At 20.2% G+C, this 19,394-nt stretch overlaps 6 protein-coding genes across 6 annotated transcripts; 3 read left to right on the top strand and 3 right to left on the bottom strand.

Annotated features, from left to right (window-relative positions):
* Positions 1-416: 416 nt before the first annotated feature.
* On the top strand, positions 417-2,482 carry SRAE_1000126800 (Potassium channel subfamily K member 18; the record flags this gene model as incomplete). Its single annotated transcript, XM_024648202.1, has 2 exons — positions 417-491; positions 530-2,482. 2 exons carry the CDS (start codon positions 417-419, stop codon positions 2,480-2,482), a joined length of 2,028 nt encoding a protein of 675 aa, XP_024502204.1.
* Positions 2,483-2,711: 229 nt separating this feature from the next.
* Positions 2,712-3,905, bottom strand: SRAE_1000126700 (Histidine phosphatase superfamily, clade-2-containing protein; the record flags this gene model as incomplete). The annotated part of the gene is made up of 2 exons (XM_024648201.1): positions 2,712-3,776; positions 3,825-3,905. The coding sequence occupies 2 exons, from the start codon at positions 3,903-3,905 to the stop codon at positions 2,712-2,714; spliced, it is 1,146 nt and encodes a 381-aa protein (XP_024502203.1).
* Positions 3,906-9,941: 6,036 nt separating this feature from the next.
* Positions 9,942-10,500, top strand: SRAE_1000126600 (Hypothetical protein; the record flags this gene model as incomplete). Its single annotated transcript, XM_024648200.1, has 3 exons — positions 9,942-10,054; positions 10,137-10,239; positions 10,303-10,500. The coding sequence occupies 3 exons, from the start codon at positions 9,942-9,944 to the stop codon at positions 10,498-10,500; spliced, it is 414 nt and encodes a 137-aa protein (XP_024502202.1).
* Positions 10,501-14,464: 3,964 nt separating this feature from the next.
* SRAE_1000126500 (F-box domain-containing protein) lies at positions 14,465-15,784 on the top strand (the record flags this gene model as incomplete). Its single annotated transcript, XM_024648199.1, has 2 exons — positions 14,465-15,050; positions 15,114-15,784. 2 exons carry the CDS (start codon positions 14,465-14,467, stop codon positions 15,782-15,784), a joined length of 1,257 nt encoding a protein of 418 aa, XP_024502201.1.
* A 239-nt stretch (positions 15,785-16,023) lies between these two features.
* SRAE_1000126400 (Cytochrome oxidase assembly protein 1 family-containing protein) lies at positions 16,024-16,510 on the bottom strand (the record flags this gene model as incomplete). Its single annotated transcript, XM_024648198.1, has 2 exons — positions 16,024-16,218; positions 16,259-16,510. 2 exons carry the CDS (start codon positions 16,508-16,510, stop codon positions 16,024-16,026), a joined length of 447 nt encoding a protein of 148 aa, XP_024502200.1.
* Positions 16,511-16,786: 276 nt separating this feature from the next.
* Positions 16,787-18,543, bottom strand: SRAE_1000126300 (Hypothetical protein; the record flags this gene model as incomplete). Its single annotated transcript, XM_024648197.1, has 3 exons — positions 16,787-16,861; positions 16,915-17,984; positions 18,024-18,543. 3 exons carry the CDS (start codon positions 18,541-18,543, stop codon positions 16,787-16,789), a joined length of 1,665 nt encoding a protein of 554 aa, XP_024502199.1.
* Positions 18,544-19,394: the final 851 nt, after the last annotated feature.

The raw sequence follows: 19,394 nt of genomic DNA, 5'->3' as shown, positions 1-19,394 counted from the left end.
ACTTTCTTTGAATGAACTTTTTTTTTTTACATTAAAAAAATATTAAAGTTATAAAATTTGTCAATCTTTTTATATTTATTACTCTTGAGACAACCAATTGCCATATCAAATCTTTTCTTTTTATAGTTAACATCTTCAATATCTTATTTAAAATATTTTATGTATATTGTATGCTTTTGTTCCATTAAATTATATGAACAATGGTGAAAGTTAAAATAAATCTTTATCTTATATACAATTTTCTACACTAAATGATTAATTGGTATAATATTTGACAAAAGTATAAACTTAAAAATATATCCAAACTTATTTTTGATATTATTTCTTCTTATATTAAAATAATAAGGATTAAAATAAATAAATTTATTATAAAAATTATTATTATTATTATTATTTATTTATTAAAATATTAAATTATGTTATCTGAGACACAAAAAGTTAACAATATTCGTAGAAATATTAATAGAATAAGAAAATCATTTAAAAGTGGAGTAAGTAATTTTTGTTATATTTTATAATTTATTATTAGGCTACACAATTATCTTCACAAATTCGTGATGAAGCAATTCAATCATTACAAACAGTTAGTAAAGTTCCAAAATGGGTACGAGTATTAAGTAAAATATATCATGATTACGGTTTAAAACATATATGTTTAATATTAATTCTTGTTGCATATCAATTTCTAGGAGCAGGTATTTTTTATTTTTGTGAAGTTTCATATGATGAAAATAAAGAAAATACATGGATTGAGGAAATTAAGATAAATAGAACAAAATTAATTAATGATATTATTCCTAGTTTATTTAACAATTCTGAATATTTATTTTTTTTAACAGAAAATCAAACAAAAAAAGTTTTTTGGCAATTAAATGATAAATTAATAGATTATGAAAAACAATTAGGAATAAAATATACAGATCAAAAGATAAAATGGGATTTTTGGAATGCAATGTTATATGCACAAACAATATGTACAACAATTGGATATGGATTTACTTATACAAATACACGATTAGGAAAAATTGCAACTATCCTTTATGCTATACTAGGAATTCCATTAGTTCTTAGTGTTTTAGATGATTTTGGAAAACTTTTAACAAAATTTTTAAAATATCCATGGCTACTATTTAAATGTGGTTGTAGGAGAGCATTTAGATATTTTACAAAACAAACAATGGAAGAAATTAAAAAATTAGATGAAGAAGATAAATTATATTTGGAGGTTTTTGATATGCCAATAATAGTTGCAATTGGTATTGTTGTAGCATGGATATTTATTTGTAGTGCAACATTTTGTATTTGGGAACGTGATTGGGATTATTTTGTGGCATTTTATTTTTTCTTTATCTCATTAAGTACAATTGGATTAGGTGATATAAGACCAACACAACCAAAATATTTATCAATATTATTTATTTATATAATTATTGGATTATCTTTAGTTTCAATGTGTATTAATTTAATACAATCAAAAATAGAAAAAACATATGAAGGTGGTTCTCGTATATATGGTGGTGAGTATTCATTACATGGAAATCAAAATTTAGATTCAAATAATAATAATCAATTACGTATTAAAACAACATCTAGAAGAGGTAGCTCATTAGGTATTTTTAAAAGTAGTGAAGGAAGTAGTTTATCTATATGTAGAGAACAAATTCAATTATTTTTAAATAATAAACAAAAAAGTAATAAAGGATGCCAGACAATGTTATCATTTCCAAATTATAATTATAATACAAATATTATTAAATCTGTATCACAAGAACATATAAAATATATTCCAAAAAGTTTGTCAATTGAGGATGTAATGAAATTAGTTGATAATGAAGAAGGAAATATTTATTTACTTTCAGATGGTGAACAGGAAGAAAATCAATTTAGTGATGAATGTGATAATAATAAAACTGACTCTGAAACTCATATTGTTATTTCAAAAAGTTTTGATGTTAACTTTGCACCAATACTTAGTTTAGATAAATATTCAATTCCCTCATTATCAAAAGTTGGAAATAGAATGCCAACACTTTATGAGTTGGAGGCAATTGAAGAGATGGAAGATAAAATAATACTACAAAATTTACTTCCTAAAAATGATGAGTTAACACCAGATTCACAAAATTTAGTTCATTTTCGTTCTCGTCTCTCATTGATACCAGAACAAAAATCTATTGTATCAGATGAGTCATCATTTACTTTAAATAATGATAAAACAGAAGATGACACCTCTGACAAAGAAATTGAATCTATAAAAGAATCAATGATAAAAAATTCTAACACACCACCTGTGTCACCAAAGAAAAATAAGTTAACGCATATTTCAAATTCAAGATCATTTTCTAAATTTTTTAAATCAATTTTTCACTCAAATTATTCACTTAATAATGCTACTTCTGAAGTTAATGATAAATATGAACATGAAGGAAGTAATTCTGAATTTGGTAACACTATAACAAGCTTAAAAATAGATAAGAAATAATTTTTTTATAGGAACTTTTTCTAGCAATATGTTTTTCTTTTATTTCTAAGTAAGGTAAACATTGAAATGATTATTATTATTATCATTTTTAAAAAATAATATCTATAATGCTTTTCATAATTTTATTTTTTATTTACATATTTAATATTTATTTTTTCAAATAAAAATTTATACTTGATCATTGTTAAATATATTTATTTATATTATATAGTAACAATTTATAGTATTTTTATTTTGCAGCACAATAATTTTCTGGATGATGAAGTAGGTATTTTTTTGTACCTTCTTCAAAATCTTCTATACTACATTGAACTTTATTTTTACATCCATTAATTAAGTATGTAACAGGTTTAAATTCTCCATATGCATTATTTGCATATAAAAGTTCTAAATAATATTCACCACTTGATGTTTTCCATAATTCTAATAAAAATGTTGCAGCATAATCTATTAAACCTTTACCCATAATAGAAACTTTTGCTCCCAAAACATTTGCAAATGCCATAAGAGTTGTATCATGAGCTGAATAAGCAATATATTTTTCAATATTTTTATTATCTTTCATTTGTTTCATATTATCAATCATCTTCCAGACAAGATGTCCTTGTTTTAAACTTATTAATTCAGTATCTTCTGGTAAACCAAAACCAGCACAACCATAACTATAATTTATTGATGTATTAACGACAGTCTCCATTTGATAAAAAATATCAGAAGTAAGCCAACTTGGTTGAGAATAATTATAATATGTTTTTTCTAAATGTATTGTTCCATAAAGTTTTTTTAATACTTTATATCCAGTTACATTTACTCCAGAATTTAAAGTTAGATATTTAAATAAATTTGATAGACTTTCTTCAAATAACAAAAATTGTTTTGTATTAAGTCTTTCAGTTGATAATTGTTGAAGTCTTGGACATTCATAATTACTATTTAATAAATAATCAGTAGATTGTTTTTCAGTATGAACAGGTATTGGTGTCCAATTTTTTGGCCAATCACCACCATCATTTGGATAAGTATTACTAGATTTACTAAACATTCCAGCTAAATTTGAATATGCTGATGCAAGAGCTCTGTTAACACTTGTACTTCTAACATGTATTTCACTTACTGTATAATTTGGATTTATAAATTTGTGTTGTATGGCATACCTTTCAAATAATCGTTTTCCTAAATCATAATGTTGACGCATTCCTCGTGGTGACAATTCACCCAATGGCACTGGCCAATCATTTTTATGTGGATCATAGTCAAAGATTACCTCTGGTGGTCGATCACCATGTCTCCAAAGCTTAAAAAAGAAGATTTAATTTATATAAAATTACCATGGAAAACTTACAGCTTGAACACCCACAAGTGTATCCTGTCCATTGGTGAATGGAGAAAGATAAATAAATAATAAAATAAATAATTTTATCATTATTGTTGTTTACCAAGAATAGTATATAATTTTAATTTTGTCTAGTAAATATTGAATCTTATCTAAATATAACATGGTATATAATAAAATATTAAACTTTTTAGTACTGGTTTGATAAGTAAAAAATTTTAAGTAATAATCAAAGGTTAAAATATTGTGATTTAAATGATGATAAAATCTAAAAAGCTTAATTTTTTTTTAAATTATATAGATAAAAATTATATAATTTACCAACTATTTTAATATAACTTTTTCTAAGAAATAAGATAAAATAAAATTTTATATTTCTATACATTGATTTAGTTGTATTAAAAAAAAATTAGAAAAATAATGACTATTTAATGTTATGAAAATACATTAATAAACATTTACAATAAACTTTTTCCTAAAAAATAAAAAATTTCAAAAGTTGCAAAAATAGAAATATAATAAAAATTTTAATTAATAAGTTAAATTCTTTGTTCCGCATAAAAATTTTATTTAAATTTTTCTTATCACAATTTTTGCATGACATTCTCAGATGATATCAATAATTAGTCTTGTACTATTTTCATGATACTGATTAATAGAATTAACTTTAACTTTAACTTTGATAAGATTTGTTGACAATTAACATATTGTTATTTGATTATACTACATATATAAATATAAAAAGATAAAAAAAATTGTAATGAAATAAAAAATTAAAGAATGATTGAAAAAGAAAATTTCTGTTATTATATTTTATTTTATTTTAAACTATAAAAAATGATGACTACATCCATCCATCCTACATATCTATTTGATATGTATTAGACAAAAAAAAAGTCATTGTTAAAAAGTACACAATTTATATGGTTTAAAAATCGAGAACATTTTGTAAAATGCAACACATATTACAAAGACAAATTTAAAAGTCAATAAATATTACCAAATCAAATTGACAAAATAAAGATTATTTATTAAAATTTACCAAAAATAAATATTAAAATTTTATCTGTATAATATTCTTTACACTTTAGTTATGATTATGATATAAATTATTTTATCATGGATCTAATAAAATATAAATATTGTATATTCTCTTTCAACCAATTTTACTTTTATTATTGTTATACATTTTCAGATTTATTGAAACTTTAAAAATTACTTTAAAGAGATAACAATATATTACCTGATTTTGAAACAAAATTTATTTATTATTATGGTATCCCATTAATGTGTATTCTTAAAATTTAAATAATACATAATGAAAAAAGTAAACATTTTAAAAAGTAATTGAAACAACAATATTTATTAAGCTTTCATATGAGAATATATCCTTATTGATAGGTCAAAAGGATGTAAATGAAATAGTAGTAAAATTTGACAGTAAAAAAAAAGTATTCTAATGTAAATTTCTTTAAATAACCTCAACATAAAAATGTGAATAATTCATAAAAATTAAACAATATTGTTACAATCAATTACCAAAAATATTCATTTCAATTATTTGTAGAAAAAGCAATAATATAATTGTGATCTACTATTGAGTTTCAAAAATATTAAAAAACTTTAATCTTCAAAAAAAATACCTTGATCAAATGTTATAAAATTATTTTTTTTCAAAATGTTTGTTAATATTTTAACATTTAAAAATTTTTAACTCAATGTAATATATTTATTATCACTAACTAAACAATATTTCATAAATATTTTTTCATTAAAATTTTATATATATTTTTGTCATAATTATGAGACTGTCAGGCGCCTCAAGATATATATATTATTAAGACAAAATTTTATATATATATATTTTTTTTTGTAAATAAAGTATCATTTTACAATAAAAAAAAAAGTTATTTTAAATTTTAATACACATGAGTAAAAAACTTTTGAGGAAATTACTTTTATTTTTTATAAAAGATTTTACACATTTTTATAAATTTATTTGCCAAAAAATTCTATTTATTTTTAATGATAATTTAATTTATTTTTAAATAGAAAAAGACTAGTATTAAATTTGTAAAAATATCATTTTATTTTAATGTTGATTTTTATGTTTATTGTTTATTTAATTTTACTTTTTTTTTTGACATTATCTATTGTTGATAAAGAAATTTTGATAATGATATATGTAATATTTCAATCAAAACAATGAATAGTATGATAATTAAATTATATCCATTTATAAAAAAATATATATTATTTAATTGTTTAATGATAGTAGGAAAAAATTATTTTTATATTAATCGCAATCTTAAATATTTTTATAGACTAGTTTTATGTTACACATATTTTTTATCTGTTTTTATTTAATTTATTTTTTGAAATATTGTATCACATTACTTCATTTCATATTTTAAAACTCTTGATTATAAGATTATTTTTTATATTGTTAAAAACTTTATTAGTACAAATTTTTAATATAATTTTGTAGATACATTTTTTTTTACTAAATTTTTTATTTTTTTTGATTTGAATAAATTATTATATTATTCACATTACAAAACATTTATAATAGTTAATATATACTTATTAACTAATTAAATCATACAAAGAAGTTCATTTATAAATAACATGAATTTTGAATAATCAGCAACGGGTTTATTTAAAAATTAATTAGAAAGTTACATAAACATTTTATTTGATATTAATTTGTGTTGATTAAAATATATTTTATAAAAATTTTATACCTTAATTTTTTAATAATTAATTTTTTAAACAATACTAATCTTTTAAATAAATATATTAAGATATCATTTATAAGATGTAAAAATATAATTATTTATCTTATATTATATGTAACATTTTTATATTGATATAATAAAAAAAAAATAAGATCTTTAGATTTATAATAATCATTTAGACATAATAATATTTTAATATTAATTTTTCTCAAACTATTTACTTAGATGTGTTGTAAAAATAAAAATTTAACATTTAATTAAATTTTTATATGATTTTTGCTTAAATCAATGAAGCATTACCTTTCTTTTTAAATAGAAAATTTTGTTAGTATTACAATATAATAAATAGTTAAATAAGAATTTGAAAGTTTATTGGTAAACTAAATTTTGTTGTATTATAAGTAAAACAATTTTAATATATATTTTTAATTTATTCTTAGGAAATTTTTATCATATTTCAATTTACCAACTATTATTATTATTTTTTTTTCTAATATAGTAATTTATTCTCATAAACTTATTACTTATAAGTAATTTTTTTAAGTAAATACAACATATCTTATTTTAAAATTATAGCTAATAAGGTAAATTTTACACTAATGGTATATTTTTTTTAAATAAAATATAATGGTATTCTTTAATTATATGATTTAACTTGCAAAAATATTTTTATAATTTTTTTTTGTATTATATAATTAAACTATACAATTTATAATTTATGTAAATTATACTTTAATTATCTATTTTTTTATTTAAAATAATATAAAAATTTTTTATCTGATGTCAATTGTATAGTTAATATATTATGCTATCAATTATATTATATTCTAAAAAATTTCATGCTTTGTCATCTTATATTAGAAACATTTAATTAAAGATGAATTTTGGTTGATAAAAAAGATTTAGGAAACTTGTAAATTAATGAAAAAAAATATATATATAATATTTGTTAAAATAAAACATTTTTCATAAATATATTTTTTGTTCTTTTACCATAAATTGTTTTTCTTAACATTATAAATGCCATTGTTAAATTTGAAATATACTTTTATTTTAATGTAAACATGTTTGTAACAAATTTTTAAGTACTTATGAATGGTAGATATTATATATACTTCAACTTGTCAATCCGATTCTTTATTAAAAATCGAAGATAACATTTATATAACATCTCTTTTATATGAGTGATGTTGAATTAGAAATATCAAATCTACAATCAAAATGTTGATTATATTTTAACATAAGTATTGTGAGGTTTTATAGATATAAATAAACTGTTCTGACAAGTAAAGGTAAAATTATTAATGCTGTTACAATAAAAATATTGTTTATAAAAGTAAGATAAAGTTTTTAGAATAACAAAATTTTTAATTTACCTAAAGTTATTATTTTTATTTTATAATATTATTTAATATTAGTTAATATTTGTTTATAATAATAATACCAAAAAAAAAATAATAATAGTAATTTGAATAGATCATTAACCTTTATTAAGTTGTCATTTACAATAACAGTAAACATATTTACAATTATATTCTATATTATTTAATTAACAAATTATCATAATATATAATTTAATATTTCTTTTAAAAAAATATTTTAATCTTCTTATTTAGAATAAACTAGAAAAAATTTTAACAGATATTTTTTTGTATTTTAGCATTTTTATTGTCAAATTTAATTTACATCAACAAACACGAAAAGGCTATTTCTTCAAATAAATTTGATAAACCTTCATTATACAACGCTTTCCTAATATTGATAACATTTTTCTACTCTTCTAACAATTGAATAAATAATTGTTTACTATGAGTTTCAATTAACACCAATATATTAAATAAAAATATATATGATAAATATCTTTTTTTTTGAACTTATTATATTTTTTTTTTCTTTCAAAACTTTCATACCATTGTATAACTATTCTTTAATGATAAATAATTAATTTAAAAAAAAAAATTTTTAATTTATATCATGTACTTTGTATATTTTTTTTACTTCTACAAATATGGTAAATTTTTAATTAATTTAGTGATAATTATTTACTACTAAATAATCATTGTATATGTATAAAAATTTAATCAACGTATAATAGCTTTTCTTAAGTGAAAATTAAATTAGTTTTACATTAAACTTTTATAAAAACCAGCACTTTTAAATTTCTTTGCGCAACTACTTGTGATAATGTGATCGACATTTACAAAAATTTCAATCTAATGCTACGTTCCATATATTAAACAATATTGTAGCATATTTTGTTATTTAATAATAAATAAAAAAAAATTTATTTTTATTTTAAAACAGCCAAAGGAAATATTATGCCGTTTAATGTATTAAAATAACATTTATTTATTTTTTTTTTATTTTAATCTTGACAAGCAAGGACATATATGTAGATGTTAAAATGATTTACAATGATTTGAAAAGTCTAAGAAATATATTTATATTTTTATATATATTTAATAATAATAGTATATTTAAATTATTAACTTTTTATTAAGTAAAAATTTTATAAACTTTTTTAAAAAAATGATATACGAGATTATTTATTATTTACTTATTTTAATTGACAATATCAAGTTACATTTTTACTTTTATATATTTATTAAAGTTAGAAATTTATAAATGTTTCATGATATTGTTTAAACAAATATTCTACCAAATCTTTTCAATGATTCTTCATTTACTATTAAAATATTTTATATTTATGTTCAAAAAGAAAATATATATATATATTTTCTACTACCAAATTTATAATTTTTTTTAAAATAACAATATTTTATAATTTAAACCTTTCAAAATTTTATTCATTATATTAAATAATATTATAGTATTTTTTACAATTCTTAAAAAAAAATATTATTTTCTTTTTTACAAATTAAAAAAAAAATTGTAAATATATGTAAACACAAAGTAAATTGTTTATATAACATGGCAAAAATTATTAGAAAACAGCAAACATGAAAAATGTTAAAAAAAAAAGAAAAAATTCTCATAGGATTTATTTTTATGAATCTGGTAGGAATAATTATTCATTTCAATTATTATATTTCTTGAAAATACTATTTAAACTACATTCTTTTCAATATTTTTTTAGTATTTTTAATCTGTTAACTATTTATATTAATTACGATAAAACGAAAAATTTGTATAGAAAATAAAAATATTTCGCACTTCAATCCTATTTGCAGAAATATATTTTATTTATGAATGAAACAATTAAAAATTTTACAATAAAACTAATTTTTTTTCTAATTTTTTTATTTATTTATCATTAGAAATGTTTTATAAGATTTGTATTGCTATTATATTAATTATTTGCTTAATTGTTATATGTTTGAATTTATATTTTTTTTTTTTTAGAAATTTAAAGTAGTATTTTAGGGAGATGGATTATATTAAAAGTTTAATCTTTCTACTGATAATATTGTTGCCATACTCAGAATTAAAAAGATACCATAGATACAGATCAAAAAAGTATTCATTAACTTTATCAATTAGGTATGTTTTATAAATCATATCAATAATCATTTATTTATAAATTTTATTTTTATTAATAATAATACTTTTATTTTTATTGTAGAAATCATAATGTAACAGATGCCAAATTTTTCCGTTTAGTTGGTGTTGATAACACAGTAGATTTTAACCTTCCCCAAGGAAAAGTTTTTACACACAAGTATGAGGTAAACAAAAAAAAAATCTATGTTCCATGTAGTTGTCAAACTTTTTTTTTTTTCTTATTATAGATCAACAGAAAAGGATACTGGACATTATTTGTAGAGTTTCCTGGTGAAAAATATGCCAAATCTCCAAGGAAAATAATCTCCAGAGATTCTCATCAACATTGGATTATGGAAGTATATTATTATCCAGGCAGTGTAGGGTTCAGTGATTGGCATAAGATACATGATGTAAAAAAAAGGCGGAAAGCACAAAACTTTTAAACAATACTTCAAGTAAAAATTACTCTTCAAAATATAAATTTCTAAATCATTAGATATCTTTCAATGATCTGAAATCGGTTGTCTACTGCCCGGTTTTAAGAAATTTTTTACAAAAGTATTCATTATCATATATTACAAGATAATACTTTTTTAAAAAATTGTATAAATTTTTTTTGTATATTTTATTATAATTTTTTTTTCCTTCAAATATAACATATGTATATCAAAATAAAAATATTTTCTTTGTGATATGTCTTATAATACAATTTTGATAATATTATGTGACATTTTAATCTCAATATTCATCTTTTTTATTTTAATTTATAAATTTTTATTTTTACTATAAAATAGTGATTTTATTGATAATCAAATGTTCATATATTTTTAAAAAAGTAATAACATAATTTTCCCATTCAAATCATTAAAAATATCATTATTTTTTTATGATATTACTGCTTTTTTTTTCTTTAATTATATTTTGGAAGGTTCAACTTTATAATAATTAACATTTATCACTTTTACATATGTATAAATAGATAATTTTAATAAAATTATAGATTTACAATTGTTGAATGTTATAACAGATTTATCATTTTACTTAATTGTCGGCATTTTTATATTCTACCTAACTCAATTAGTCTGTCAATTTGTCTTGTTTAACATATGTTTTCCTATTTTAAAGGTCAATTATGTAAGTTAACAATATGCCTGCGCAACCAAAAAACTTTTTACTTTTCTAAAAAGCTTTTCTTAATTAATAATAAAAAAAAAAAAGAATTGAATTTGTCGGTGTTTTATAATTGATGTCAACAGAAGGATAATACACCTTTTGTTAGCAAGAATTCTTATAATATTGTTTTAAAAAAAAAAAATGAACTTTTTGTCATTTTAGCTTTTCATCCCGCTGTGAAGTATAATTTTACTCTGCTTGATACTTCATATTCTTTATAAATTATATGAAACATTTGACAACTTTTAATGATGAGGAAGAATATAGGAAATTTGAGTGACTAATTGTCTATATGTAGATTAGCTCTAAAAACTAAGAAGAGAGATTAATAATGAAGGTGTAGATAGAGAGATCATTATTTTTAAAATTCTTGCATTTAATATTATCTAAAAAATTTTCTTGGACAATTAATTTTATAAATCCTTATTGCGCAAATCATTTTAATGAAAGATAATCTAAAATTAACATTAAAATTTTTATTTCTATTTCAAAAATTTTTATTAATCTATAATATAATTTTATTAACAAATTACTGTTGTAACATAATAAAACATAAAAACATAGTGTTTACTTTTTACTTATTGATAACATTTTCATCTTTTACGATGAACATAAATATTTTAAGATCCCTGCTAATAGGTTATAGCTTTTTTGTTTTTCTAATATTCGATTTAATGACATATATTCATTTATATACTGTACCTACTTTATTTTCTCACATTTCTTCTATAAATATTATTAAATTTTTAAAATCTTTTTATCTTGTATTTAACAAATTCTTTCTACATTATAACATAACTCCCTTAACTCTTGTTATCTGACATGTTTATTACTCAATTTATCTCATTATTTCATGTATTGTAGATCAAAAATATAGATAATGATTCTTATAAAGTCATTCTCTATCTATATATTTATAAGCCATAAGGGACTTTTGAGAATGTTATATCAGTGATGCATGAAGGTTTTTCAGATTAGACAACGATAACAATTAATTTATAAAACATTTCATTTTAAAAATTTTATTTTAAAATTAAATTTTTTGTCATCATAAACAATGTACAAACAAATTATTATATATTACTTTTATTGATAAAAAAAAGATGTTTTAAAATTTTTACAACCTATAAATGTATTTCTTTTTCTTTTTTTTTTTTTTAAAAGCATGGCTTTTATTACTTCTGTTATATGTTTTACAACTTTTGTCATACAATTTAATGTCTTTTTACAATAAAATGTACATGATATTGTATGAAAAATAAATCTTCATGCTTTAATGTCTTTTCTAATTTTAACTTTAATAAAAAACTTTTTTCATTATATGGCATTAAAATCTTCATAATGACGAATTATTATATTAAAAGATGTACTATATTTTATTTAGTTTTATGTAAAAATAATTCTTTCTTTAACTATATATATATATAATTAAATATGTTTAATAAATTATTGATGCATAGAAAATATTTTATATTATATCACTATTTTATTATTTTTAAAAATAAAATATAATAATAATTGAAAATATTTTAATTTATACTTTGAACTAAAACTTTTTTTTTTATTGTTCCACTTTAAAAAAGAACAAGATTTGTATATTTTTATTTTAAAAGAAATGATACTCTCTTTTTGTTGATATGGTAATTAATTTTGCAACATTTTAATTGTCATTAAGAGTTAATTTATATAACAATGAGATTTATTTATTATACAAAAAGTGTTCTTTCTTTTACAATTAAATATTATTCTAAAATACATTTACAACATAACAAAATATTTTTAAAGTTTTATTTTATCACTTTTCTTTAAAATATTTTGCATATGTATGTGTCGGAAAAGCTTTTACATGTGTTCCTTCACTCTTAGTGTTATAATGTCGTTTAACTTATTATTAATCTTTTCATGTATGCACATATAAATAACAACCTTCTTAGCACTTTCCAATATTTTCTTTATAATAATTAATGTTAGAAATTTTTATCATAAACTATATATATTATTTTATTAAAATTTTAAACCTTTCTATGTCTCATACAAATTATATATAAAAAAAAAACCAATTTTTTATTTTTTTTTCTTTTTATTTTCAATATTTTATAAAAATAATAATTATATAATTAAAAATATGTACTTATAGTTTGTTATACTATAACAACAATTAAAAATAAGTTCAAAATAATTTTAAACTACTCATTTCACATAATAAATTATCACTCACCACATTAATTTTATCTAACTTAAACTCATTACTCAAAAAAATCTATTTTAATGTAATTCCTTTTGTCTTCACTATTTACTTATACAATTTTTTCTTGTATAAAATTATTCAATAATTTGTTCATTTTTCAAAAAATCTTTTGTAATAAATTATATACTTTAGTTTGTTGGTTAGAACTAGTCTTTTTAAAACATCATTTAACATTAATTTTCACACATATTAAATTTTTAATTTTTTTTTTATTTTTAACTATATAAAAATATGTTTCTTTAAAGTACAAGTTATAATGAATAAGATAATTGCCATTTTAAAATATATAATATATATATGTTTATTATGACATAAATATATACCTGTCTATTTTCAAGTTATAAGAGGATATTATATATATAAATTTTTCAAGATGTTTTTAATATACTTAATTTGATATACACTTTTATATTTCCTAGAGATACTTTTAATATACCTAAAAGGTATTAGGAAATGTAAAAATATTTTAATCTTCTATTCTCATTCTCAATTTAATGATGTTTTGGAATATAAAAACACCTGTTTTGATTGAGAAGTTTGAGATAGTTCAGGTCACAATGGCAAATAATTCAGGTTATTAATCATCATAACTTGTATCAAGTCTATAAATACTTCCTTCTATTAATATTTTGATGCCAGTTTGTTGATTAAATTACGATCTGATGTTATCTTTCGGCACGAGTTTTATATTAGCGGGAGCTTTGTGATAACATTTATCATTGTCATTGGCGCCTTTAAGTTAAATAAAAATAAAAAGAACGGCAGATAACTTTATTCAATATATCAACTATCCCAAAGGGGTGGGAATATTATAATGTAAATTTTTATTTGTCATTACGGTTATTATTTATATTTAATCATATATATCATCATATTTATTTTATTTTCTAATTTATAACTTTTCTTATTACAGATTATAAATATATATATTTTTAAAGTTTTTTTTTTATTCTTGTTTTTATTGAGGATTATTATTATTGATAGCTATGATAACTTTAACCTTACCTAAAATTGATGAAACTACAATTGATAATAGGAATGTTGATTTTATCAGTTCATTACCATCAGAAATTTCAAAATATATTTTATGTTACCTATCAAGATCTAATATTGATAATTGTCGACTGGTATGTAAAAATTGGGATACTTTCATCAAAAGCAATTCAAAATCATTACCCAAACGTCAATATAAAAAAATTAAAATATCATCAAGATCAGTTTTCCAAATTTTTGTTAAAGAAAATAACATGAAATCACGTCAATGGAACTTTGAAAAAAAAGTTATTTCCTGTGATATAAATAGAAATTTGAGAAAAAGAAAATATATAGATGAGGTGAATACACCCAGTAATGAGTATACTGTAGTAAATAAAGACAATATAAAAAATATTTTTACCGATAACAATATTACAAATGACAATGAAGTTTCAAATAATACATTCATCTACAAAATAAATAGTTCTATTTGGGAGGAAATAATTAATTTAATTTCATCACAATCATCAGATGTTTATTCAAATATTTTTTCTCAATCCATGAATTATACACCTGTTAAAAAGAAAAACAAAAAAAGTAATGTTCCTTGCCAAAAATTTTTTGATAAGTTAAAAAAAATTTCACAAAATTCATATATAGATACTCTTGAATTTGAAGAAATAACTTTGACTGATGAGATAATTGATGGAATAATAGAAGTGTTGAAAAAAGCAACTATTGGTATTCTATCAATTTCATTTGTCAAATTAACATACTGTACTCCATTAAAATTTTTAAATTTATTTGATAGATTAAATTTAAATGTTACACGAGGTTATCGTGTAAATTGGGCTAGAATGGCTAGAAATGAACACTTTTCAATAAATGATATTGTTCAAAAATTACATTTAAATGAAAGAAAGATTAGTAAACAAAAGACACTACAAATACTTGATTTAGGTTTATTAACCGATTTTAATAATGATACAATAATTACAAATTTTAATATAAAAGAGGTAAAGATGTTATTAAATACATTTTGTGTCCTAAGAATAGATGGATCAAACATTAATTTGGATATTTTAAAAGAATTAATGATGGAATGGAGAACAGGATATAAATCACCCAAAATAATTTATCTATCAAATTGTCCTTTAACAACTGATCTCAATACACAACCAAAAATAATTGAATTTTCCAAAGAATTAGGTGTATCAGTCAACAAAAACGGTGAAACTTTAATTTTAAAAGGAAATAATAAATCTTTATTCACTTTAAAAACTGTAAAACATCCCAACTTTGGTGATCAATTACGAATCGTCTTTCAATAAATCTTTAAAAATACATACAGTTAATACAAATAGCTTTAATATAATTTTGTTTCTTTATAAATTTTTAACAAAATTGTAATAATTCACAAAAACTAAAGTTTTAGATGTTTAAATAAAAATTTTTATGCCTAATATTGTTATATATTTTTTATAAAAAAACAAATTGCAAATTTAAAATATTTTTTGGATAAAAAAAAGGCAGTAGAATTGTTTTAAATAAAAAATATATTGAATGGTTTTTATTTTTTTTCATATATCAAAATAGTTTGATCTTCCATTTCTAATTCAATTGACTTTGTTATAAAGTTATCTTTGCCTATGGCTTTCAGTCCAGTACCAACGTCTTCCTTATTTACTTCGTCTGTTGAAATAAATCTTTGTGCATGAATATTTATAAATCCGCTGTTAAATGTTCCCGATATAGGAATACGTAACTAATAGATAAAGTAAGTATGACATCAAAAAAAAACTAACTTGTGATGTATCTTTTCCAATAAAATTATTCTTCCTATCATATAAATCAACATTTCCAAGTTGCACTGGACTTCCAAGAAGAGATAAGGCCTTTTTATGTTTTGATATAATATCGATACTTTCTTTATAATGAGGCAAATTACGTACTTTGGTTTGAACATTTTTCTGTGAGTACCACAACAAACATCCTCCCACAACTAAAGTTCCACCCGCAATTTGTAGTAATGTTGATATTTGAATTTTTTTAAACATGCCAACAAAAAATTAAATCACATAGAAATAAAGATATGATATCAAAATATAAATTTATTAAAAAAAATACTATTCTAAAAAGAGAAAATATGAAAAATTGGTACAACGTCACTTAAGAAAATTTTCAAGATGATCATATAAAATTATAATAAATATTCTATAGTGTAGCATGAAATGTTAAGTAATTTTTTAAGAGTATAAAATGCACATCTTTGCTTAAGTGTAATTGGTTTTTCAGTTGTTATTTCTCTTAAATGTGCCGCATAACATACTTTTCTATTTGAATCCCATAAATAAATAAATTCTTGATTCAATTCTCGAAAAGGATTCTTTAACATATACACCATAAACCTTAACATCATTATTATATCAAAACATTCTAAAAAAGATATATAATCTTCTACCTTTACAAAATTGACATTTCCATATTCTTGTTCTTTTACAAACTTTGAATATTGATCATGATTTGATGAAATGATTGCATAATTTTTTTGACTTTTCAAATTCAACAAAAGTTTGCAACTTTTTTCAACGAGACTTCTCATTTTTTCCTTAGAAAATAGGGGAAAATGTTCGGTATAAAAAAAGCTATGAATTTCTTCAATACTAAGATGGTTAAATATTAAAATTAAACAGACTTCTTCCCATAAATTTTTATTTAGAATACCCCCTTTTGAACAATTTATAAACTTTTTTAAATCCTTTAATATTATTCCACGTAACTGTTCTAAAGACTTGACATTTCCTTTTGAAGTTCCCTCTATTGTTCCCTCTAGTATAGGTAAAAAATGATCACCAAAAAATTTAATACTCTCATTTTTTTTAAGTGTTTTTTGTTCACTGTACAATTTGTAAAAAACCACAGCATAATACAAAGGTAGTTGTTTTAATCTTTCACATAACTTTTGTGAAATTTCTAAAATTTTTTTCCTTTCACCTAATTTTTTTAATAATTTGCAGTAGTCATACAGAAACCCATATTGTAGAAAATCAGGAATTTTGGTAAAAAAGACAGTAGAAATTATTGGCTCAAATAATTCTTTTGCTATGTCAAATCTTGAAAATGAAGCAAAACTACCTGCCATGAATTTCATACATTTAAACAAGATAAAATGTGGTGAATTTTGAAAATTTTCTTTTGTAAATTTGTTAAAACTTTTGTCTACCATCAAAAGTTTGTAGTTTTTTGATGCCTCACTTAAAGTGTACGTTGAAAATTTGTCATTATTTGTAACAATGTGATTACTATTGATAATACTAAAATATAACATAACAATATCAGTAAATAATTTTAATTTTGACTCTTCTAATAATTCGATATTTGGCATAACCATGTATTTGAGCTTTTTGTTTACATAAAATTCAATTATATTGTGATGTTCAAGAGTTAGTCTTGAAATATTGTTACTGTAGATAAATATTACCATTGAAGAAAACATTTTATAAAATGAAAAGTTGATTCTATAGACACCTCCTATTAAGTTAAAAAAATAATCAAAAATACTATCAAAACTTAGTTTATTTTGCTTGATAATCTTTGCTACTGTATCCATAAGATTCTCAACAGAACACTTTTTAACCTCCTTTCCAGTGATACCCATTTGATATTCAATTCTTTCATGACGAAATGTATTTGAAATCATAAAATGTAGAGAAATTTTTTCCCTAGAAACAATATTAATAAATTCATTAATATTATTCGAATTCTGAGAAAGAATCTGAAGTTCATCTTTATTAAATATTCTTCCAGGATATTTTGTAGGTTTTTTTAACAATAATTTTACAACAATCAAACGAATATCTATAGGTGTTGATAAAAATTTTGTAACTAATTCAATGTATTCTAAAAATTCCATAGATATATTTGACTTGTAAAGATTAGAAAAAAAAATATCTATAATTTCATATATAGATAATAGGTGTTCATATTTGCAATCGTTTTTGAGAACTTTTATTTGGTCAATAATATTACTTATTTGTGGTATTAAGTTTAATTCATTAGAAGTAAGTGTATCCAAAGATTCTACCATCATGAATACATATAATTTACAAAGGATCAAAAATTATAAAAGTTTTAGAAACAATAGAAAGTTTTTACCACCATATAAAACACTTTACCAAATACAGAGAAAAATTTTGTTTCTAGACAAAATAAATTTGTAGGCAGGCGGAGTTTAGATATTCTTTTTTGTTACTTCAAATTTTACCTGAGTTATGATAGATGATGTCATTCAATTGTGTTTAATTTTTCATATTATGGTTTAAATTTTAAGAATCATATTTTTAAAGTACTAAATAATTGTTGAAATTATCTTCTAAACCTATTTATTATGTAAATAGTCAATAAAAAGAAATTTAGTAGTATAGAATACCTGTTCTAAGGTTTAAATAGAGAGAAATATAGATTTGCCATATATTATTTTAACAATGTCATATATATTTGCAAGTATTTCTTTTTTAAATTCCCTGCCAAATAAACTGTCATTTTAAAATATTTATCATGGATTTGCTTTATACTTTTTGTTTAGTTTATGCCATCTTTGTAATAATTATTAAATTATAAAATTCTTTATCAATTATAAAATATTTTTTTATCACATTGTAATATATGTATTTAAATAGATTTATTTTTCATAAGCTTTATATTTGCTTAATTAAAAAAAGTGTTTACTTGGAAATTGATCTTTAAAATGTTACGATGATTATACAAGTTATTATGTGAAAATTATTTAAAAACATATGACAAATATAAATATTAGTATTCAAGGGTTTTGTTAGTCATAAAATCTACATATTTCACTTATATTATTCATTAAACAATTAATCTCATTTAAAGTTTACATTTTCAAAATAACCTTGTTTGTATTTACTTTTTGGGATCGTG

Source organism: Strongyloides ratti (assembly GCF_001040885.1).
Source record: "Strongyloides ratti genome assembly S_ratti_ED321, chromosome : 1".
NCBI classification, from domain to species: domain Eukaryota; kingdom Metazoa; phylum Nematoda; class Chromadorea; order Rhabditida; family Strongyloididae; genus Strongyloides; species Strongyloides ratti.
The sequence above is the reverse complement of the archived record's forward strand: the minus strand, read 5'-3'. Positions and strand labels throughout refer to the sequence as shown.